General features: G+C 45.3%; 2 protein-coding genes across 12 annotated transcripts in view; one reads left to right on the forward strand and one right to left on the reverse strand.

The window, feature by feature from the left end:
* LOC146187688 (uncharacterized) overlaps window positions 1-23,337 on the reverse strand; it is a 37,889-nt gene that overhangs the window by 13,440 nt on the left and 1,112 nt on the right. For 4 of the 11 annotated variants that reach the window (XR_014707385.1, XR_014707386.1, XR_014707387.1 and 1 more), the window contains exon 2: window positions 18,562-18,693. Coding sequence is in view for 3 of the 11 variants with exons in the window: in XM_084603488.1 (XP_084459614.1) it covers window positions 17,983-18,002; window positions 18,562-18,693 (152 nt within the window). In the remaining 8 variants the exon portion in view is untranslated. Of the gene's footprint in view, window positions 1-2,690; window positions 3,495-14,161; window positions 14,271-16,634; window positions 16,754-17,048; window positions 17,399-17,982; window positions 18,003-18,561; window positions 18,694-23,337 lie in introns of those variants that run through there. The other 7 variants (XM_084603488.1, XM_084603489.1, XM_084603490.1 and 4 more) reach the window with 5 other exon arrangements.
* On the forward strand, window positions 11,510-18,693 carry LOC146187689 (uncharacterized). The gene is made up of 2 exons (XM_084603487.1): window positions 11,510-16,804; window positions 18,592-18,693. Exon 1 carries the CDS (start codon window positions 11,510-11,512, stop codon window positions 16,511-16,513), a length of 5,004 nt encoding a protein of 1,667 aa, XP_084459613.1. The 3' UTR covers window positions 16,514-16,804; window positions 18,592-18,693.

Genomic DNA, 23,337 nt, shown 5'->3' on the forward strand with positions numbered 1-23,337 from the left:
GTATTTTATCTCCTTATTCTCATCTGTGTACCCTTTAGTTCACGTTTGCGGCACTTTTTCTAAAGGTCGACAGCTCTCGACCCCCCCCCCCCCCGCTCCCCCCATTTCTTGTTCCCTTGTTTCCTTTCTACATGGCGACAAGTTTCTTTTCCGGTCCCCTTCCACTTGTTCAGCCTCCCTGTTTTCAAGAACCGTGAACGTTTGGGCGAGTTGGTCAGACGTACTTGACATCAAGGGCGCGGCAGACAGAGACGAGGACAGTGCCTCGCCTCTGTCTGCCGCGCCTTTGATGTCAAGTATCCCTGTTTTCGCCGCCACATAAATGCGCCGCGGCCGTTTTAGCCATATACATCCCTTCTGCTTCACGCCGCGTCGTTCGCTGTTCGCGTACGTCGTCAAGTGTGGTTTTAATTTCCCAAAGCATCTATTTATCGTTCAGAGCAGACAACGCGCTGCAGTCGGCGCTGTTTGTACGTGAACGAACAAGAGTTTTTTTTTTTTTTTTTTTTTTTTTTTCTGTTAGGCTGGCTTTGGAAAGGGCATTCGCAGTTTAAAAGAATTATAGTAAGTATGGTTGAAAGCTTTCCCGTCACGGCAAGAAAAAGAAAACACACAATAAACCGGCGACGACGACAAATCGCAGGATTTCAAGGAGGAACGCGACGATGGGGAGCCGACCGCGCTTGCTCCGACTCTGGGCTGTGCCGAGCGGGGAGGCGGCAGACAACCTAGAAAGTATTTCCAGGGACCGCAGTTGGGGCAAGGGCAGTACCAAGCCGAAACAGCACAAGAAGTCAGTCGCCTGGGGAGCTCGTTTCCCCGACTGAACTTCCCGGAATTCAAGGTCACACACCTGCCTTGACTTTAGCTCTGGGGAACTTCTGCCCCTATGCACACCATTAAGACAACTCGGCGGCGCGCCTTTGCCTTCCGCCAAAAAGGGAAGGATATTCCTTGTCACCGCTGCTGGCGCCAGGCAGGAAGACATGAATGGGTCGCTACCTTCCATTCCGGCGAGGTGGCTGACCGCAGTGAATGGAACCCTCGCCTTCGCTGCCGCCGCCGCGGCGCCTCCGATGACCGCCGATCGCCGGCAGCCCCTTGGCGGGAACCACGGTGTTCATTGTAGGCTTGCGTTAGCCACATTTTAAGATATACCTTGTCGTAAGTCAGTCGGTAAACGAGATGCCCTAGAAATGCGCTGTAGTTTTCTTGCCGAGAAATCGTCAAGGCATTCCACACGTCCATATTGACTCGACCGCACCGGGGAAGACAAGAGGCGCCGGCGTGGTGGCGGCTTCCGATGACGGTGCCTGCAAATGCAGATATTCCCTTACTTCTGTGATGTCGAATGAGACAATCATGCCCCGGGAATGGTTCCAGTGAGTCACCCGAGCGGCGGCGGTGATGGCTGGCAAGCGAAGACGCCGGCCGCTTGCGCCTGGACGAAGCCGGGGAACATATCTCCTTTCTGAGAAGAGAGTCAGACCCTTTGTTTCCCACAGCAGTGTTAGCCGCGATGTGCACAAACCTTCGGCCTGGACACTCAGTGGTTTGACCAAATTGGAAATTTTCCAACTAAAACAATCGATCGAAATTCAGCTGTGTTTTCACCACCCATTAAGCTACACCATTCAACCTCAATTGGTGCTTACAATTGGAAATAAATGGCCGTCCATCAAAACCAAAAGACCTCAAATGATACACCAACTAGGACCAAATGGTTTGAACTGCGTAGACGGAAGGAAAGAAGAAGACCATGCAAGCATGATCTTGCATGGTTTAGCCAGGTTGTAAACGGTTTGAATTAGGAGGGCGCTCAAGCTTCGCCTTCACACGCGGCGCGCCACTGCGAAATCTTTGCACTGTCCTCCAAGGAGAGAATGCCGCAATGCCGCAATGCCACGCGCAATGCCAAGCGCAGTGTGTACGAGAGCAGACGCGCGCGTGCGCACGCGTGTGTGTGTGTTTAATGATTGGTTTACAGGAAACTAAAGGCTAATCGCGGCGGCCGCTCACGCGCAGTCGTTTGTGGACAGTTTCGCCTCCACCGGAACGCAGCCGCCGGTGCAGTATCTCACTTAGTTGGGTAACTTGGCTCCGGTTAAGCTCATTAGGGCTCAGAGTGGTGAAATCAGTTGTAAACGTGTACTGCGACTAGGGAGCTTAAAGGATTTCCAGTTGGAGCTTTATTCACAAGAGAGCATGAACCAACATTTCTAGAAAGGAATTGAGATTAACAGGACTAGAAGCTTTTACAGAAATCAAGCGAGAGAAACATATGGAAACAAGTAAACATGGCGAAATTAATTATGATTAAGCTCCTAGCACCTTTCTTTACAAGAACCCAACTAGTATATCAGATGTATAAGTGCAAATCTCAGTCAAGGATATCATCCACACTTGGCATTTCAATCGGGAATGCTCCCTTAATACCCTTAAACAAAATCGAACCAATGGGTAGTTTCAAGTGGTTTTCTGGGTTCTAAAAAACTGAAGCTAGTCCAAATCGGTCCAATAAGCGGTCGAATCGGCCATACAACTGTAAGCTTATTATGGTGGAACCAGAGAGTTAATTAAGGTAGAACCCATTTGAATGCCTAGCTTGAGCTAGGCAACCCAAACGGACTACAACGCCCAATTGGACCCCCCCCCCCCCTTTTTTTTTTACTCCATCATTACTAAACAAAAACAGCCCACGACTGCAAAGCGCGAAGATTCCTCCTTTGCGTGCATTCATGTGGCTGCATGGTAACATGTGGCGGGGGTGGAGCCAATGAAGACGCTAGTGGCCAATTGGTGGTGGTGGTAATGGTTTATTGAATAATCAAAAAGGAAAAAAAAGAGTGTTGCCGGTCGCGGCAACTGCGATCTAAAATCTGAAACATCCGAGATGGGGCCGGCGGGAAAGAAAAGGGGATAGGCCGGAAGGGGCGAGAGGAAGTACAGAGGGCAGTTATGGCAAGAAAGGACAGGGTTGTCAAGCGGTTGGGATCCCTAGCCAGCTACATAATTCCTCCGTACCACTGATAAATCGCAAACTGGCGGGTTTGAGAACGCTTAAAATTTTTGACTTCGTTTCCTTGTTAACTATTTGCTCGTAAGCCCTTTCTCAACCATTGCAAATATGCAACATCTAAAAGCTGTTGAGCGTCGTCCGCCTACCTCATCGCCCAACGGTGAAGCCTTCGGCCCCTTTCCCGAACATATCAGGGCAAGGAAGGTGATGCTCTATGTAATTCATGTACGTTTTGATTATCAATACGCCTTAATTATTCTGCCAGAGCGATAAAATGTCGGGGTACAAAAGCTGAGGCCCAGAGGCAAGGGCACCACACTTACGGGTATGAGTAAGACGATCTTTCACCGCCTGTGTTTGTTATTAAAAGTCATCTTTTGGTTTTATTTCAAATGTCTTTACTTCAACGAGAGCCTCGGTAAACCAATTGGGAGCGCCTGCCATGCACCAAACCACTTTTCATAGTTTAAAAAATCTGAAAGCAAGTAAACAATCTTTTGAACGCTTAGAACTTGCTGAATGTTTGCAATATTGAGAGAATAATCTGATTACTATTGTACGAGTATGAGAGACGACAATATTTAGACTCAAGTTTCGCATTACGAGTACACGCGAAATAGCCATTCACATAGCCTTTTCATTCCGCGAACTCTTTTGTAATGAAATATTTTTGGATGCTGTTGTTTTGAGATGGTTTTGAGGGGAAAACAAATCAAGGTATGCCTCTTTTCACATTGCCTCTCTTCTACACTTACAACAGAATACAATCTAGCCTTCAACTTCACTGACCGGAATGATGCACAAGAACGGTTGCTTCAGCTTTGAAATTAAATGTCGTGGATAATTTTTACCGGCATGTCTCAATTCAGGGTTACGGCGACGGCAATGGGGCTGCTTTTCGATCGAATGGACTTCAACATATACGAACACCGTCACCGCTACCGCGAACCGGCAGTGCGCAAGCCAGATATCTGCGCATATCGCGCTACGCGGCAAATTCAGAGAGTGCAGTAAGTAAGACTGTAAATATAAAACATGTAATAATAAGGTTAAATTAACACTTAAAATACTATCGTTATGAAATTATGAAATAGGCAGCAAAAAAAAAAAAAAGCTCGAGTTTTTGCTCAAGGTTATCCATTGAGATCCACTTAATACCCGGAGAGATGCTGCGTACTCCTCGCAACAAAAATTCTTGCGCCGAAAAACTAATTAGGGCAGCAGAGGACCAAACCACGTACTGTTTTCATAGGTCGTCGGTCTCATTTAGGCTCACATTCAAATCGTGATCTGAGTCGTGAGTCCGGACTCACGTTCAATTGTGAGTTTATTCATGTTCAAATCTGAGTCTATGCGAGTCTGGATTCACATTCAGTTCATGACTCGTGGTTAGTCCGACTTAGTAAGTTCCTATGAAATCAATGAATGCTTGGTCAGGTGTTGAACAATAATGATTGTGAGCGATTGGGAAATCGGCACGAGTTGCTCATTGTATCTCAGTGGACACGAGTTGCCTGTATACTTGCAATACTGAATAAGCTTTTGGACGTGCAGATAATACTGAGCAGTTTCGGGTTTTTCCTCGTAAATAATTATTTTGGCTATGACAGTTCATCTGGTTAATTTTTTTTTTTTTTTTTTTTTTTTTTTTTTTTTTTTTTTTTTTTTTTTGTCGTCGGCGTGCTCTTTTGCGGTGGCTCTATATAGACTTCATTTTGTTTAATTCAGAACGCGTTTCACGAGTGATTTCATCGGTTAGCTGATCATTGGTCGAGAACGATCCGAACGAACCAGGCAAGCTATGCACAGCTGGTAATTATGCTAATGACGTTAGAGCCCATTGTGTCGCCGTATTTTTTTTACACTTTTTCAGTGCTTCAGCACTATCTACTCACATTCTCGCAAAAGCCCGATGTTGAATGATTATAATAACTGGTTCACAGGTAGGGAAAGGCGCAGTATCTGTCACCCTTGTTTCTGTGGACACCTGACCCGCGCCGTAAGGGAAGGGAGGAAGGTGGGAGTTAAAGTGGAAAGAGAGAAAGAGGAGCCGTAGTGGAGGGCTACGGTGTAATTTCGACTATCTGGGGATCTTTAACGTGCGCTGACATCGCACAGCACACGGACGCATCTTCGCTTCGCCTCCATCGAAACGCAGCCGCCGCGGTTGGGACGGGTACTCCGACACAGTAGCCAGCCGGGCATCTTATCATTGTACCACCCCGGCGGGGCCCGATGTTGACGCCGATTCGACTTTTCCCGAGGGACTTCAGGTGTCCACACAAACAAGTGTGACTGTGCCTTTCCTTTCCCTCCGGCACAGTAGTCTTACTACTGCACCACTGAATTCGCCCCGCAGCGGTGGTGCAGTGGTAAGACGCCCGATTACTGTGCCGAAGTTAGAGCACTGCACGGCCTGATTTTGCGGCCCGTGCCCATAGTTTGAAGCCCGAGCCTAGCCCGGGCCCGGCCAACGCCTCCTAAGTTATAGGAGGCGTTGGCCCGGGCCCGAGCTGACGTAAAGCAGGCTCGAACCGGGCCCGCGCCATAAAGATTCGATCCGGCCTAGGCCCGGCACTCAGTCTGCGCGGACACCTTAAAAATGCAGTCGAGGCGAAAAAAGAAAACGCTTAAAGCTTGTTTATTCCATCATAAATGACCTATTCCTGATTGACATGCCAACGTTATATAACAGAGCGCACATCCCTAATAACGTGGAACGAAAATTCCAAGCACATCGAATGGAAAGGATTTTCAAGAGTGCATGAAGTATTCGTTTTTTTATCGAAAGTGCGCGAGACTACACGACCAAGAACTTGGCTGCTAGGATTGGATGTAGTGGCTATCGCACGAGGAACTGTTCACCTACCTTCTGTATGCGTCTTCCACGTGTGCTAGCCACTATGTCAGAAGCGAGATTGTAATAAACTTACCAATAATATCGTATATGCTAAGAGTCATGAGTAATTCTCTCTGTTGTTTCAATTGCTGGATTAGCGATGGCAGGTATGTCGTTCACTTTTTTTTTTTTTCTTTGGTGATGACTGTATTTCATGTGTAATGCATTTTTTGTAATTTACTACTATGAGTGTACTTTTGATCTGAGCAAAGCTCCTGTCTTAGCCCTGCATAGAACTGATAGTACTGTTAAATTAAATAATGCTGCTTAAATGGTACATATAGTAAAAATTAAGATGTGAGAAAAATGTCACAAAATATTCTTCTGAGCTGAAGAGGTCATTTTAAAGTACTGGCAGAAGCAAATGCCTGGACAAGAAATTTCTAACACCACTCAAGAGCTATGGATTACAAAGATTTTAAATATGGCTCTGTATTATCAATTAGCTCTTGAGGGAAGTTATTTGCTTAATCACACACAAAGAGACTGCCCCTGGCAACTACGCCACAAGAACCTGTCTCATAAAGGGCAGGAAAAAAAAAAATCCACAGGATCTTGTGCGACAATATTGTATTGAATAACTCATCGCCGCTCTCCGCATCTTTATGGAGGCGGAAAAAGACGCCTGTTTATTTTGCATAAATATGTGTTTGAACAACCGAAGATTCCTAATGAAATACGTTCTTATTCAATTACGTTTCTCGTAGCGTAGAGATTTTTTGAAAAAAAGACGGCTGCCTGCCGACATGCAATTAAAGGCGCTTCTCCAGTGATACGACGAAGTGTGCTTACTGATGGCTGAAAAATCCCAAGCTAGCCGAGTTGTTTTGCCCACATTTTCTTTTTCTTTTTTTTTTGTTTTTCGCTTGTGTTGAGTGCCGAGTGGCGTGCGCACCTAAGTTACTTCGGCAAACCACTAAGTGCAGCTGATTAAACTCGGTCTATAAATTAGCTTTCTCTCATTCGACATTAAAAAATGTACTATTAGTGGTTTATTCGTAAACCACTTTCATGACTTTAGCGGCGGGATTTCTTCATTCCCGAAGAAGCACTGCACAGCCAGCCAAAGCCCGCCCAAGCCACCCCTTCAAGCCCTTACCCGGCCCAAGCCCGCAAATTCAGGCCCGAGCCCGGCCCGGGCCCGGAAAAACGGCAAATTTCAGGCCTGAGCCCGTGCAGTGCTCTAATCGGGATCGAACCCGGGTACTCCGGGCCGAAGTACGCGGGTTCGAACCCGACCACGGCGGCTGCGTTTCGATGGAGGCGAAACGAAGAGGCGTCCGTGTGCTGTGCGATGTCAGCGCACGTTAAAGATCCCCAGGTGGTCCAAATTACTCCGTAGCCTTCCACTACGGCTACTCTTTCTCTTCTTTTGATTGGTTCACAGGAAGCGAAAGGCGCAGTATCTGTTACACTTTTTCTGTGGACACCTGAACCGCGCCGTAAGGGAAGGGAGGAAGGTGGGAGTGAAAGCGGAGAGAGAGAAAGAGGAGCCGTAGTGGAGGGCTACGGAGTAATTTCGACCACCTGGGGATATTTAACGTGCGCTGACATCGCACAGCACACGGACGCCACTTCGTTTCGCCTCCATCGAAACGCAGCCGCCGAGGTCGGGTTCGAACCCGGGAACTCCGGCACAGTAGTCGGGCGTCTTACCACTGCGCCAACCCGGCGGGGCTCTATTTTCCACTTTCAATACCTCCGCCATTCCCTTAGGGTGCGGTTCTGGTGTCCACAGAAATAAGCGTGACAGATACTGCGCCTTTCCCTTCTTGTGAGCAAATTATAACTCCGGTGAACTCTGATGCGTTCACGGGAACGCTGGTTGTGTTCGACAAGGGGCGCGCGATGTACCTGTGCAGCAAGAACGCTAAAGCTTTCGCATTTCTCCACTGCAGATTCTGCAGTGCTCTCGGAAATTTTAGTGTTGCAGCACATAGTCTTGTTTGGAAGCATGACCGCCTGATTAAAAAAAAAAAAAGAAAAAAAAACAAAAAACAAAAAAAACTAGTCTCTCAGATGTCTAAGAGGAGAATGGCGAAAGCCTACCCTTCCTCTCCTATCCTTTGCCTCTTATCGGCGTTCATTGCAGTGCTACATATAACTGCCGAGTGTGTTTAGACGGTGCACGATCGCTTCTGTCGCGTGGCGTTCCTTGGCGCGCATTTAAGTGAGGGATTGCAGATGGCAGGAACGCTAGACAAGAACACATCTCGCGGAATCGCTGCGCAGTTCGGACCTGGGCATACAAGACCGGATCCTCAAGCGAGCCTATGAGGTCGCAACAGGCTTGACCTGCTGGCCAGACGTTGACAAATCTCGCGCACGGGATTTCGCTTCATGAGCCTAGAAAGGTTTTTGCCTTAATAACGTATAATAATTTAGACACAACACACACAATCTGTCAAAACGCCCTGCTGCTGCACGATATTCCATGATCAACTCAATTAAACCGTCTGTATTTTTTCTTGCGTGCCCCGAATTCCTACGTGTAATAAAGGTTTTCTCTCTCTCGTAAATTATGCATTGGCTATGCCCGAGGTTTCGTCGGCCGGGCGGTGAGCACCTCGTTTCCCGCGGCGCGAGGGAGGGCCTGCTCTCGTTCCATGATATAACTCGCCATTTTAGCCTGGAAAGGCGCATCTTCCCTCCACCGCACAATTCATTAAGCAAGGCCCAGGAGATAATCTGGCGCCAGCTACAAACCCGCTCCTTTCCCTGCCCCAAAGTTTATTCACATATATTCAAAGAGCAGGTTGACCCTGAATGCAAAGAGTGTGGCGTCGACGCTACTTTAGACCACATTACATGGGGGTGCGCGGCCTATCCGCCACCCGCCGATTTGCTGCCAGCTCCATCTCTGGAGGAGTGGGAGGCCGTGCTGCGCTGCTCGGACCCGGCCATCCAGGCTCGGGTCACTGAGTGGGCCGAAGAGATCACCGACAGGACGCAACTGGCGGCCATCTGGCGCGGCCAGCAAGCAAACTAAACCACTTAAAGCCGATGAAATAAATGTTTTCCCATCCATCCATCCATGCATTGGCTTATACGAAAGGAAGTTTGCTTGAAAGTTAAACTATGACGTGAAGCGCGGGTCTACCTATAGCGTAGTGAAGCTTTCGCTTCAAATGAAATGCATGCGCGACGGGCCGCATGAGCGTAGGTCTAGTCCTCAGCTGAGGCATATCAAGATGAAAGCTGTCCCACAATGCCTTCATCCAATGTATTCGTGCCTTTTCTTAAAGTGCTCTTCAGCCTTTTAAAGATCATTGTGAACTGGTTGCCTGAAATATTAACATCTCAACGTAATCATATATTGAGCGTGCCTGGGTAACAAGACAAAGAACATGAAGTTAGCGCAGAAAACTAGGACTATGGAAGAAGACTCAACATGAGCGCTTCCTGGGCCCTCGTTTTTTGCGCTAACTTCATCGTGAGTCAGATTCAACTAACCCAACTTTACACCTATATTACAAACCAAGTGTCTAAAGATATATACATCCGACGTATCCATTCAATTCTCTGTGCAGGTACGTCCGCATTCCGTTTGCTACGCGTGCATGAAGCTCAGCTTTCGTGACGCTCTAGGAGGTGCTAAGAAGGTCTCGGCAATTCTTACGTCGTATTCCCACAATGACGCAGATCATTGTATTCACTCAAAGTTGTGTGCGGCGAGCACCGCTTGTCACGCGCACAGGTTGCAGGCGGCAGGCGACGCGACGTACTCCAGCAATACGCATGTATGTCCATTCACGATCGGACAGTTCTCGTTTCTACAATTAAATTATTAAATTGCCACCTCGATTTGCTCGTAACCTAACCGAGCTACTCCTAGCATCTGCGCTGTCTTCGATCCTGCACCGACCTCCGACGTCCTAATACACCTTAAAAAAACGAAGCACGGGCTCGCACAAAAAGTGCTCTCCTAATTCGTCCCGCGTGCTGAAGACATGGACATCAAGGGTGTCAAAACAGAACATCCGGCCGTGCACTTGCAGAGCACGCCGCGAAACAAAATTTTGTTCGTTCGTGTGCTCCGTTTTATTTTGGGGGCACTGGTAGGTTTACGCTATGCGTATGATCCGCTTCCGTACGAACAGCGATGTTCTTTAGGCGTTTAGGAAAGGACTGGCCAATTAAGTGCTCATCTGCATGTAGCTTCGTTTCTGGTTAAATGTCTCGTGCATGGAATTTACACTCATGTATATGTTCGAGGTTATAGCGTGAGCGGAAGATATGCGGTGTCGGGTTTCGGTAGCCGAGATAATCAAATAGCCAAGGAGTAAATTTGCAGTTTAACGCTGCTGTGCAATATACAACCGAAAGGCGTGCTGTTTTTCACGCACGATGCCAATTGCCCAATTTCGGGCAGTGTGCACACACGGCAAAAACAGGGGCTAAAGCTAGCCACCAGGGGACTCACGCTTGTCCAATTGTGCCAAGTTCCATTTTTTCCTGTAATTACTATCGAAACAAACCGTCACTTACGCACCCATTGAGAATCCCTTCAGAGTTTCGGGGCATTTTTTGCAGGATGTCGCGATTTTATGTGAAAGATATGTACAGACTTTTATTTAGCGTTGCCGTCTGCCTGATCCTATGACACTGCGATGCAATTTCTGCCGACACTTTGTCAGCGCCCCAGGTGCGGGTGACCGCTCTGATCAGTGGACGGCCTGCTCTCGTTCCGCAGTTCGATTCCCCCCCCCCCCCCCCCCCCCCCCCTTTCCATTCCTTGACCGCCACATGCCATTTCCTTGCCTGCTCTCACTGATATATAAAGGGGACAAATTGTCAAAGCTGGCAAACAATTACCGCACTTGCAAAAAAAAAAAAAAAAAGAAAAAAAAGAAAAAAGAAAGAAAAAAGAAAGAAAAAGACAATTTTGGGGGCTACAATGCACAGCTACAGCTTCGCATTGTAGGCTGGGCTTTGAAGGTAGAGCAGGCCAAGTGCGTGTCGCTGCCCTGCTCACGCCCCTTCCCCACCCTCACCTGGCTACCCAAGTGTCATAAGTTTACCAACCAACCAGCGCGCTGTGCGGAAGCAATCGCGGAGCCTTGCCAACCAATCGGCGCGCGGCGCGCAACTGCTGAAGTCTCGAAACATGCATGGGCCGTTCTAATCCCTCTCCCAGCGAGGCTGAAGTGCGAAAGTTCTAGTCGAGAGAGAAAGCAGCAAGGAGGCACTCAGGCAGGCGGGTGTCTGGATCAGGTCTCTGCTCAAATCCACGCTCAGACTTTGCCTAGGATTCTCATCCATCGGCTGCATCGTCCTTGGCCTGTTCAAGACGCCCCAACAAGCATTTTCTCCTGCGATAAGTTTTTCTAGAATTCGATATAACGCTAGGCGTTTGTGCCGATTGTCCTAATTTGCACGTTAATTTGCGTGTACAGTTGCTTTTCGTTTTTTATTATTTTTTTTTTTAGTTTGTTAATCTTCGCTGTGTTGCGATTCAAGTCAGTTCGCATTTTTGTTAATCCTCGCTTTCTGTTAACTGTTGCGATTGACGTCAGTCGTGTGTTGAATTGCGTGTTTTAAACAGGTTTTAAACTTCTCTACCTCTGTTAATCTGCGCTGCACAGATCAACATGAATCGGGTTTTGGTGGCCGGTGATTCAATGGTGAAATATGTTAATCAGTATTTTCCATCGCGTCCTGGTCTGGCTGTTGATGTGAGTGCACACAGAGGGATAAAGATAGAAAATTTGCTCTCGGCGGTAGCTACTCAGCTATTCGACATCGACGTTCTCATTATTCATGTTGGCACGAACAACACTCTTGAGAGTGTTAGCATGTGCATTGAGAAGTACCGTCGGTTGGCTAGCGGCATTGTCAAGAGCAAATCTTCGATGCAAGTAGCTTTCTCCGCCGTTCTCCCACGAGGGCAGAACGAGTATAGGGTTGCTGAAAGCGAAACTCAGCTGCACCGCACGAACGAGCGGTACAGGCAGGTAAACGCTGCATTACAGGAGCTATGCCGCGAGCGGGGTTTCCGCTTCCTGGGCGGCTTGGTTGGATGCTGGAGCAGCTACCTGAGCCGCGATGGTGTGCACCCGAGCCGGCAAGGAAACCAGGTGCTGGCGGAGTATCTCTACCAGGAGGCCTGCAGCCTGGCTGCTGTTGCTGAGAGGCGGTCCATTCAACAGAGGTACCAGGAGAGTCGGGTATCCACAAGTTGGACTGGCTGGGCCAAGCCAGCCAGGGAGGCCATGATTTGTGAGGCAGACTTTCCTCCTCTATATTCATCTATTTGTACTTTAGGAGTAGTAAGCAAGCAACCTGCAACTCCTGCTCCTGTCCAGGGAACAAACAATACTCCTTTGCAACGGGGCGGCACTGACCAGCTTCCAGCTACCCTTTGGGGAGCTGGCTTTGTGCTTGTTGGAGGTGTTCGTGTCCGGCAAAAAGGTTGTAAAGTTTGGACTACCTGGGACAGCCTGCCTTCCTCTGTGTCCCATGGCTCAGGTGTACCCGGATGGGGAAAGGCTGAGAAGAGGCTTGAAGGCTGTGTGCCTTTTACCAAGCCTATGACTCTCAGCCAAGGTGCAAGCACCACCTGTGCCAAGGTGAATGGTGGAGCCTCACAGGTGTCGCACAAAAGCAGCCCTGCTGTGTGCTCTTCCATAGAGGAAGGTACAGTCAGTGCTCCTAAAGCAACTGTACCAAAGGCTGTCTGCAACCATGGCAACAGTGAGTGGGTACTTGTATCAAAGAAGAAGCGGAAGGCTGCGGCACTGTTTCGGCAAGGAAAAGGTTCAAGCTCTGCCACAGGCAGAGACACCAGAGTACTTGCCAAAACAGGTGCCAAGCCCTTGCAGCGTGCCACACCTTATTCTGCAGTAGTGAGGACAGTGCAGGCACACTTTTACAGAAATGCCTGTGCGCCTCCTTCTACTGCAGCATGCTGTGTGGACGGTGAAGGGCAAGCTAGTGACCTGCTGCGCAGCATTGCCTGTGACAGCTGTGTGGCCAGCCACCACCAAAAAAATTGTGAGCTGGCAGACTTTGCAGCTGTTTTGTGCGGTGTTGTCGTAGAGGTTACTGGCTGCAAAAGCCGTGCACGATCACCATCTAAAGAAGGCCAGAGTGCATGCAAATGTGTCGTGAATACTAGCCTAATCAAAGCAAAGTCCGGTGCTGCTAAGCGGCGACGGCGTCGTTTGGCTGCTTCAGTACCTTATGGAGAAGTTGGCAATTTCAATGACCAGGCTCACTCTAAGGTGCAAAAGTCTGCGCATGAGGGTGGCACAGTGAGCAGTGCACAGCCCAGTGCTGCCAAGCGACGCAGACGCTGTCTGGTAGCATCTGCTTTGTGCAGAAAATCTAACTTATGTGATATGCCAGACAGTCAAGCTATCCAAAAAATAGAATCTCTTAAACAGGAAAGGGAGAGAGCAACTGGTGGCCTTGGTGACACTTGGCTAATTGATACCCCATCTGAGCATCTCCTGCCTTTAGCACCAGGCTGCCATAGTGAGCTTTGTGAAGATGTAACCCTTGCCCATGTTCATGCAACTAAGGCTTCTAACACAATATCTGGAGGGGGAGGGAGCAAAATTTGCCTGAATGGCACATTTGATAGTTTTGTTTCTTTTAAGGAATGTTTTGATGAGTGGTGTAAGGAGGGGAAGCATGTCGTTCATGTCGCTAGGTCAAACAAAAACCCCTTAGAGTCAGGATCTAAAGATTATGAATTTTTGAGAATTACTTATCGCTGTATTCATAGCGGTAATGCTAGGATACGCAGTACTGGAAAACGTCCAAACCAGTCTTACAACAGCATTGGTTGTGAAATGCTTGTTTCACTGGCTCTTCACAAGTCTCCATCTCTGCACTACAAAATAATTCAGCTGAAAACTGTGCACAATCACGACCTTAGTCATTACAATTTATACACAAACCAAAGACTTCTGAACAGTAATGAAAAAAATCAACTATGTGATCTGGTGAAATGTAACGTTGCTTCGAAAGAGTTCAAGAAACTTGTTCAACAAAAGACGGGTAAAACTTTAACTACGAAAGATGTAAACAATTTAAAACAAATTTACTCTGTACCAGTTCGAAATAAGGAGACTCACGGGCAAATGCTAGTTCAGCAGGTAGAAACTTTAATTGAAAGAAATCCAAACTGGGTCATTCATTACGAAAAAGACAATCAACATGAGTTGCAGTTTATCTTGTTCCAAACAAGTGAGATGCGTGAGATGCTGGAAAAATATCCTGATGTTATATTTGTAGATGGGACATATAAAGTTAATATTGAAGGTTATGTTTTGTACTCTGTTCTCATCGAAGATGGCCGTGGGCGTGGGCGGTGCGTCTGCTACGCATTCGTACAAAATGAAACCGCTGAAATTATAAGGGCCATGTTTGAAAAATTTATACAATTTAATCCATTTGTTGTATCAGGATGTAAGGTGGTAATGATAGATAAAGACATGAACGAAATGCGTATCCTCAGTTCTCTTCTTCCGAACAGCACAATTTTACTGTGCACATGGCACGTGCTGAATTGCCTCCATAGAAATATTAATGATAAAGCAAGAGGGCAACGAAAATTACTCCTTCCACTTGTAAAAGCATTAGTCTATTCTCAAACTCATCAAGAGTACTCTGACATGTTAGATCAATTGCGTAATGTAGCTCCTGCTGGATTCTTTTCCTATTATATGCAGCAGTGGGACTCGTGTAGAGAGATGTGGGTGCATGCTTACAGGAAAAGCCTTGTAACCCTAGGAAATAATACAAATAACCGAATTGAAAGCCACAATCAAAAGCTTAAAAGTTTCCTTCGTCCTGGTATGCATTTAGTGGAGGCTGTAGGAGGATTGATAGAGTATGTTGACAATGACGCCGCCTCTCTACAGTTTGCAAAGCTGAAGGAAATGAAGATTAATGTAAATGTAAATTGTATAGATGAATTTCAATTAGAACTGTCCCGTTGCTGCACATCAGAAGCTAAAGATAAACTGCTCGAACAATATGAAAAATTTAAGACTGCTAATTATCAAGTCAGTTCACTTCTCAACTCATTTAATGTGGCTTTAGGAAGTAAAGACTATTGTGTCAGTCAAAATCTGGACAGCTGTACATGTACTTTTTTCAACCAGTACGGCTTGCCTTGTTCGCATATAATGGCAGTCCGCTCATTTGCACAGGAAAGAGTACTCGATACAGCATGCATTCCTAGCAGATGGCAAAAGGAGCATTTTTTAAGTGAAAGCCCTACAGCTACGCCCACAAAGCCAGTAGTAACAAGTAGCATTCAGGTATCTTCACCTCTTAAGCTAAACACACCGCAAAAGATATTCTGCTGGGTGTACAAGGAGCTTGAGATTATGGCCAAGAGTGTCGCAAATATTGCATCCATGGGAAGTGAAAAAGAGGCGCGAGAAAATGTTTTGGCTATTAAGGCATTTGGAAGACAGCTCACAGCAGCATATGCACAGCAAAGTCAGGCTGGGCAAAATTTACAAGGTTTAACAATTCAAACAAGCCCAGCAGTTCAACAAACGAGCACCTTAAATACAGGAAGTAGCTTTGGGAATATTAAGCTTGTAATACCTGTAGTTAAGGCCAGAAGAGGTCGTCCAAAAAAAGTGAAAGCTACTAAGCGATTGTTTTCAGTACAGCAAAACAGGACAAGCCCACTAGTTCACCAACCAAGTCCCATAAATACAGGAAATAGTTATGGAAGCACTAATAAGCCTGTAGTACCTGCAGTTAAGGCCAGCACAGTGCGTCCCATTAAAGTGAATGGCACTGAGGTGAGCTCGACAAAGCAAAATACAATAGACCTTGCTTCTGTTAAAGCCGAGACGTTGCAAATTTATAAGCTCTATTCATTATGTGACAGAGATCTAGAGGCTATTGCTAGACATAGTTCACTGTCAGACAGTGTCATTAATGTTGCCCAGTACTTGATTCGTCAAAAATTTTCTTATATGGGAGGGTTTCAAGATGTTCTATTGGGACAAAGGCTACGTTTTTCTCAAGTGAAGGGCCCATTTGTTCAGATCTTGCATACTCGCAACCCAGATCACTGGCTTACTGTCACTAATGCATGTGCGCCCCCAAATACAGTATATGTGTATGATTCCATTGATGAAGATATACCCCCTGATGCCGTTAAACAGATATGTCACATATTAAAAATGCCATTTTCAACATTAACGATCAGCATCAAACCCGCTCAAAATCAGGGTACCACTTTGGACTGTGGCTTGTTTGCAATTGCTAATATGTATTACATAGCATCTGACAGAGATCCATCAGTAATGAATCTTAATCAGGGTATGCTACGGAGCCATTTACTAGAGTGTATAAAGAAAGGCACCATAGATGACTTCCCAGAAACTATTTCTTTAACTGTTCATGTGCGGCCAAGAATATTTGTGTATAACTTACACTGTGTCTGCAGGCAGCCACTGAATGGCCCAACGACTGGAAATATTAAATGTGGTCTATGCCTTAAATCTTTTCACAGGGACTGCATTCAAAAATTAAAAGGAAATTTAGATGGCAAGGTATTCTTCTGCTCACAGTCATGTTCAGCTAGCGCTAAGGAAAAACTCCAAATTATGAACTCATGAATTGCTGGATTACTCTTTTTAGCCCAAATGTTTCTCTCTTTCTCCTTTGTTTAAGTTCACAGCTAAGCAAATTACCCCCCCCCCCCCCCTCCCCACTTCCAAATAAAAAAAGAAAATTTGCTGCCGAGTTTATGCTTGCTCTGCTATCTCTTCGTTGCTTTTTTGGTTTTGCTGCTTGTTTCTGTTATTTCTTTCCAGGTTAACATGGCACTCCTTCCGCAAAGCTTGCTGCCTTTTTACCTGAAGTGGAAGTTTTCAAGGTCAAGTACACCACCTTCCCATCCTACCACGGTAATCTCACACTTGGCAATGTCCCGCTAATTATCACACCTTTGGTATCTGCAACAGTGCGCTTTGTACTGATGTATGCTGGCTATCAGCCTTGACAGCAATAAGCAGTATAAGAGGTGTTGCACTGTTGGCAATAATTCAAAATAGGATTTTCAAACTGGAAGATCACTTCATTCAGCATAACATTGTCAGCTGTGATGGGCAACAGTTAAATATAGCTGAGACAGGTTAGCTGCCAGGAACTAATATTAAACAGTTATCCTTTTACCCATTACTGGTCAGGTCTTTATTTCTTGAGAGATTTATAGTGTACTGGAAATAATATTCATATCAGTTTTAGTTTTTCGCAAATGCCATTCTCTTCATCACAACACCAACAGGAATTACGAGCCAAACTCGGGTGCATGCCAAGCCTGCAAGTACTTGTTGCACACCTGTCACAAGCTCAGTCCCTCACTGCTCCCTACCGGGTGCCTTAAAAAAGAGACCACGGGATAGCTGTGCCATTGTGCAACACACATTTGTTTGTGTGGCTAGAACTGTCTGCATCCACTCAGTTTCACTTCTGTCGAGTGTGGCCCGAAAGTCCTCGCACTGCAACACAGGAATGGCATTTTCACAAATTAAAAAATTTGTATGTATATTATTTGCACTGGGCCACAACAGAGAGTTTAGCAGTAATAGTTAAAAGGCTAGCTAATTAATATTTGTCAACCAGCCAGCCAGAGCGCAGCTATCCTCCTTCTTTCTCCTTTTTTTGCTTAGCCCATTTTTTTTTTTTTTTTCCCGGTGGCACACAACATCCCCAAAAAAATATTTCTACCTGTGCCACTGCCAGTTAGCTAGTTAACACAGCTTAGCAGTAGTCTAATGCAGACCACAGCTGACAATGCTATGCTGAAGAAATTGCTCTTCTAACTAAAGAATGTATTTTTGACATTCACTGACAGTTGTAGCTGAAACAGTGAATAAAATATGATGCATGTTGCAAGACAAAAAATATATATATGTATATATTAGGACAAAAAACTTATATACCTTGTAGGCTTTACGTAGGCTCACAATTAGCACAGGCATGATGCAGTGAGCATATTCTTAATGTTCTACTAAGCTCTATGTAGGTATGTATTATAGTTCCTTAGACCACCTCAAATTTGCAACAGCGAAAGATTTTGTACCTGTCCTCTGAATGCTCCTCCTGCAGGCAGATTAAAGGGACAGTGAGATGTTAACTAAGGTCAGGAAAAGCACATAAGCAACTGGCACATTATCACTCTGCATCAAGGAGAGAAAAGCCTCAAGCTCACCCCAGTGCACTAGATTGGGAAGATACTCAAGAAGACCTTTATGAGTTATCTTTATGGTGTTGTTAACGGCTGATGGGTATGAGTACTTCTAAAAGCATGCACATAACCTTTTCAACTCTTAAAGCACCTGTTGCAGACAAATTGCTCATGCTGGTAAGTATCTCAAGACTGTCTTTTAATAACAAAAGACTGAACTAGAGGAGGACTGGCACTGCTCTGTCTTTGAGTTCCTGTCCTTTGTATTTGCACTGCTTATGCTAAAGTATCACATAGTAATAACTAGCTCGACTTTCTGTTGAACTTGATGGTGCAACTAGCTCCCACTCTCTCCAGCAATGTTTACATTGACATTGTGCTGTTGTCTTGAAAGTTTGTAAGTATATTAAAAAATATATACAAAGCATTCATGCAAAGGCCCTAAAGTTGAGTACTGTAGGGCTCAACTTCAACCTGATTTCCTCTTTGCGTCATTTGTCGCAGTTCCTCATGCTTGGACACACATGCCTCATGCCTGGACAGCACTTCTTTCAAGTTCAAGTTTGCCATCTTACTGCCCTGTCCACTTCCTCGGCAGTCTTCCTCCTGAAAGTGGAGGCCCATTTAACTGCTGTCAATGATACTGTAATGCACATGACATGTAAAAGGCTGTACAGCACAAGGTTGTCACTTACCACAGTACCTTAAAATAATTCGGAGCCCTCTGCTACCGCACCTTTCAATGCAATAAGGCTAAAAGTCCCATTTTCTAGAAAACTCCAGCATCTGAATTGAGCTAAAAATCACGGGCATGGCTGGCAGCGGACATGGTCGGACACTGATCAATTGCAGGGTTCTGCGACATCATGCGACCATGTGATATGGCCGATTTGACAGAAGCTTCAGGCTTGTCATTTCATATAGCAGGACGAAGGCAATCCAACCCTCCAGGAACTTTGCTCGGGAAGCACAGCGCGGGAAGAACGGAGAACGAGGACAACACAGGGCTAGCACTAGTCCTGTGTTGTTTTCGTTTTCCAGTCTTCCTGCGCTATGCTTCCTGAGTTAAGATGATTTACCAACCTACCCAAGCCTATTTCCTTCTGAGGAACTTTGCATTCAGAGTGGGACATCCCGACTCAAGGCCACGCAAACATGTCTGTATGTTTTTGTTAAGCGAGGCTTTATATCTATGCTAGGTAGTCTTTCACATAATATAGTAGCTTATTACTATACAAAGAGTATGTATGAGATAGCAGAAGAGGAAATTAAGAAATTACTGATTAAGGGTGTTGTAAAGTGCATAAGTAGGAATGTAAGTTCGCAAGAGAAGCTGCAAACGGGACCTGTTAATGCTGTCATTATTGTACCCTTCTAGGCAAAATTTAAGTGGATGCCTCATTGTTCTTTTGTCTTCAGTCTTTCATTCCCTCCTCCATCCCTTCCCTCAGAGCATAGTTCAGGTGTCCACAGAAACGTGAGACAGTTACTGTGCCTTTCCCATTCTTCGATTCTTTTTTTTTAATTTTTTTTTGCCAGTGATGAATGCATTGCCTAGATGATGACAATCCTTCTTGTCGAAACGCTGGCTAGCAGACTGAGGCTCCCCATACCCTTAAAAATTTTAATCTGCTCCATCCCAACTTCCTGCCTATTCCCAAAAACTTAAATGAGTGTGTAATTGTTGGGTTCTTTGCTATGAGTACCAAATATCTTGTGTTATGGTCATTCTACTCCTGTAAGTACTTGTGTATCAATGTGACAGTGTTAATGGTCCCGCTCTGCAGAAAATCTGTCAGTACTGTAGACAAAAAATCATAGACATGCATCTGGTACATGTTAAATGGGAGATGGCATAGCCAAGCATTGATCAGCCTGTGGGTTGTATGATGTCTTGAGACCACATGACATAGCCAGGTTGGTAGTAGCTTTACGGAGGGAAGGACAGGAATCAAACCTGGAACTGTTGGATGCCAAGTCAGATGTGCTACCCCTAGGCCTTACAACGATGTTTGTATGTTTTGGTCGAAGCGGGCTTTATATCTGTGCCGAGTGACCTTTCACATGATGCTTACGGCTGCATGCTAATTAATGAGTATGTGTGAGATAGCAGAGGCACAAAATTAAGTGAAATTAAGCAAGTAGCAAAGTGCCTGTGCGCAAACTGCAAACCGAGCCATAGAGAGGAACGATTAGTGACGTTGAGTCACATTTTTACAGGCAGTGTTGATGTCCCCTAAATTCCTTTTTACTTGCTAGCCAATAAATGCCATGTTTGTGTTTTACTGTTTCACATGCCTCTGCGTCATTCGCTGCATTTTCCCACTGTTCTCCAAATTCCTTTTGACTGCAGGTCAATAAATGCAATTTTGTGTTTTTCCTTTTCAACATGCCTCTGTGCCATTCCCTGCATTCCCTGCCTTGGCGGTCTTCAGCCTGGTCATCTATTGCTTTAAACCGGTAACTGCCAAAGGAAGAAAGCTTGCAAAAAGGTATTCATTAAACTGCAAGACTACAAGAAGGAAACTGATGCATGAAAGCAAACGAAGCAAAGATTTGTTTTGCTGAAAAGGAATAAAAGCATTAGCACAGCTCCACGTATGGAAGAAATGACGACATTAACACCAAGCTAGATACACAAAAAGTAAAACCCAGAAAATTGCACATGCATGGGTAGAACACTATGAAGACTCTTAGAAATAATAGCAGCAAAAATTAAACACAGAGATGGCGATAGTTATAAACATTAACAGCAGGGCCGTCATGAAGAAAACTCCGGCTTGAGTTTACACTTCTTACAAAGGACATAGAAGTAGCTGTCCTTAAAGAAACATGGTTACGCTCCAGCACTTAGTTTTCTGAGAACTGCGACACAAAGGATGAAAGAGTGTGGGGCATTACAGTGATCAACGAAACTTCAGAAGGCCTGACATTCTGCCCGAGAGGCTATTCTGCAAGTTCAGTGCAAATAGTGTGGCATAAGGTGATCCCTTGCAAAAAAACTTGCAATTCCCAGAAATTGGCAAGAGTGAAAAACCTTTTGTCAGCACTGCTAGCTGTACTGTTGCAATGATAGTAAAAGTGGCTGCCAAAATAAGCATGACATGCCCTTTATGAAGTGTTCCGCTGAAGTATTTTTTCCATATAGCCTCCACATAATGCACTGAAATCTCCTTTTGGTCAGATCCATCATTGTGCAATGATGTCTTCGTATCCTGCTTGGAAACAGGAACCATATCAGCACTCCCTCCTCGACTTCAATAGATTGGCCAATCTTTTTTCATTCATTTAACAATCCCTCCCTTTTCCTCACAACCAATCCTTTATTATTAAGAAAAAAACAAAAGCACCGGCACATTTAGCTATGCACATTAAAATGAGGATATGAAGCCTGACTAGAGAAAGTATGCAATGCGCAGAACAAACGAGTTGGCTTGGATGGCAAGGGAGGACTTTTACATTCACAAATATTACAGTGCTACAGCAAAGATTCACCTCTGCATGCAATGGAAATTTACTTCTTGGAAGCAGCTTTGTTCAAGTATGCAGGAAACGTTTTTGTAATCTGTGTGCTATTGTTATATGCACACGCAATATGTTTGGTAAAATTGGCACCTCCTATTCTCATAACCATCTGATGTGACCAGATTTGGCACACACATCACAGTAGTGAACCCAGTTGCTGTGATGGAATAAACAGCATTTGCAATGTGCATTGTGGAGAGCATTTTTTTTTTAGACATGGAATTGACAGAAACTAGATGATCTCGATTTTTTACATGCAAATGCTGGATGCTGTGAGCATTACTGCAAGTGGATTTACTGTGATCTACAGAGAGTGTGGTATGAAGAGCGCCATCTCTTTGTCTCAGGTTTGTGCAGGAAATACTGCAATAGCGCACCTAATTTTTCCACCCCGAGCTACAGTGATAAAAAGATCCCACCATGGGAATCGGCAGGGGCACACAAAAGGGGCTTTCAATGTGAACAACAGTCGGTTACGGGTCAAGAATGCAGCGGCAAAATTCTTCAAAGGAAGCCCTTCGACCAATGACATCAACTGAGAGGAACCTTCCAGTAACCGAGTTTTTTCTCTTCTCATGCCAGCAGGTGACAAGGGGTGTTGTTTTGACGATAGTGTTCAGTGCCTTGAACAAATGAAAGGAAGAACTTGCCCAGCCTATGGTGACACTGAAAAAATTGATTCTACTGGCAGGAGGGCCTTCTTACAGGGGTATTTGGCACAGCATTCTTGACATTTAACTAATTATAGTACTGTAATCAGCACGCCAGGCTAGAGTGCTGCAGCAGTATGCAGTGGTGCTAAGAAAGTGTTATCTTGGCTCAGATACTCTGGAACTGGCACAACGCAGTTGCCAAGGCAAAGAGTACGCCTATGCACCTTAGGTCTCACCCCATACCCCACCTGACCCGAGCACCTGATAAAAATACGAGGTGTGACACAAAAAAAACGAGACTGGTCCAATAAATTACTGCACTTTTAGAATCAGTTCTCTGTGACATTATCACCTTCAAAGTAGTCACCTCAGCATTCACACACTTCTGCACTTCTGCCATTGCTGGTAACAGTTCTGGAACGAGGTTTTTGGAAGGCCCTTCAGGAGATTCTCTGTTTTTGCCTGAACCTCTACAAATAAGACAAAATTGGTTCCCTTTAAGCAAGATTTAACTTTAGGAAATAAAAAAAGTCACATGGAGCCAAATCTGGTAAATAAGTAGGATGCTCCATCACAGCAATGTTTTTGCTGGTCAGAAACTGCTTGACAGATATGGTCATGTGAGCGGGTGCATTGTCCTATTGCAACAGCCATCCATCACTCCAAAACTGTGACTTTTCTTTGCTAATTTAAGTATTTTTAGTGCATGAATAGGGGAGGTGTGTGGGATGATGTCAGCAAAGCAGTTGTTGCCAACTCAACTCTTTTTTCAAGCTACACACTTGTCTCGTTTATTTTGTCACACCTCATATTTCCCTTTATTTACGCGACATGGTGGCGTTTCAGCGCTCTAGAAAGGTGTGTTGATGACCATACAAAAGTATGGGGACTCACCTGCAGTGCAGTCTATGTGTGCTGTGTGCACACAGGTGGGCTTGAACACACCTACTTTATCTTATCCACATTTTAACAAATAGCCCAGTTGAAAACAGCCAGTTTTAACAAGTAGCCCAAATCGGCCAATTGAAAGAAACCATAGTCTAGAAAGTCACAAACTACTAAAAAGAGAGAG

Source organism: Amblyomma maculatum, chromosome 5 (genome assembly GCF_055883805.1).
Source record: "Amblyomma maculatum isolate TAMU_Amacu chromosome 5, ASM5588380v1, whole genome shotgun sequence".
NCBI classification, from domain to species: domain Eukaryota; kingdom Metazoa; phylum Arthropoda; class Arachnida; order Ixodida; family Ixodidae; genus Amblyomma; species Amblyomma maculatum.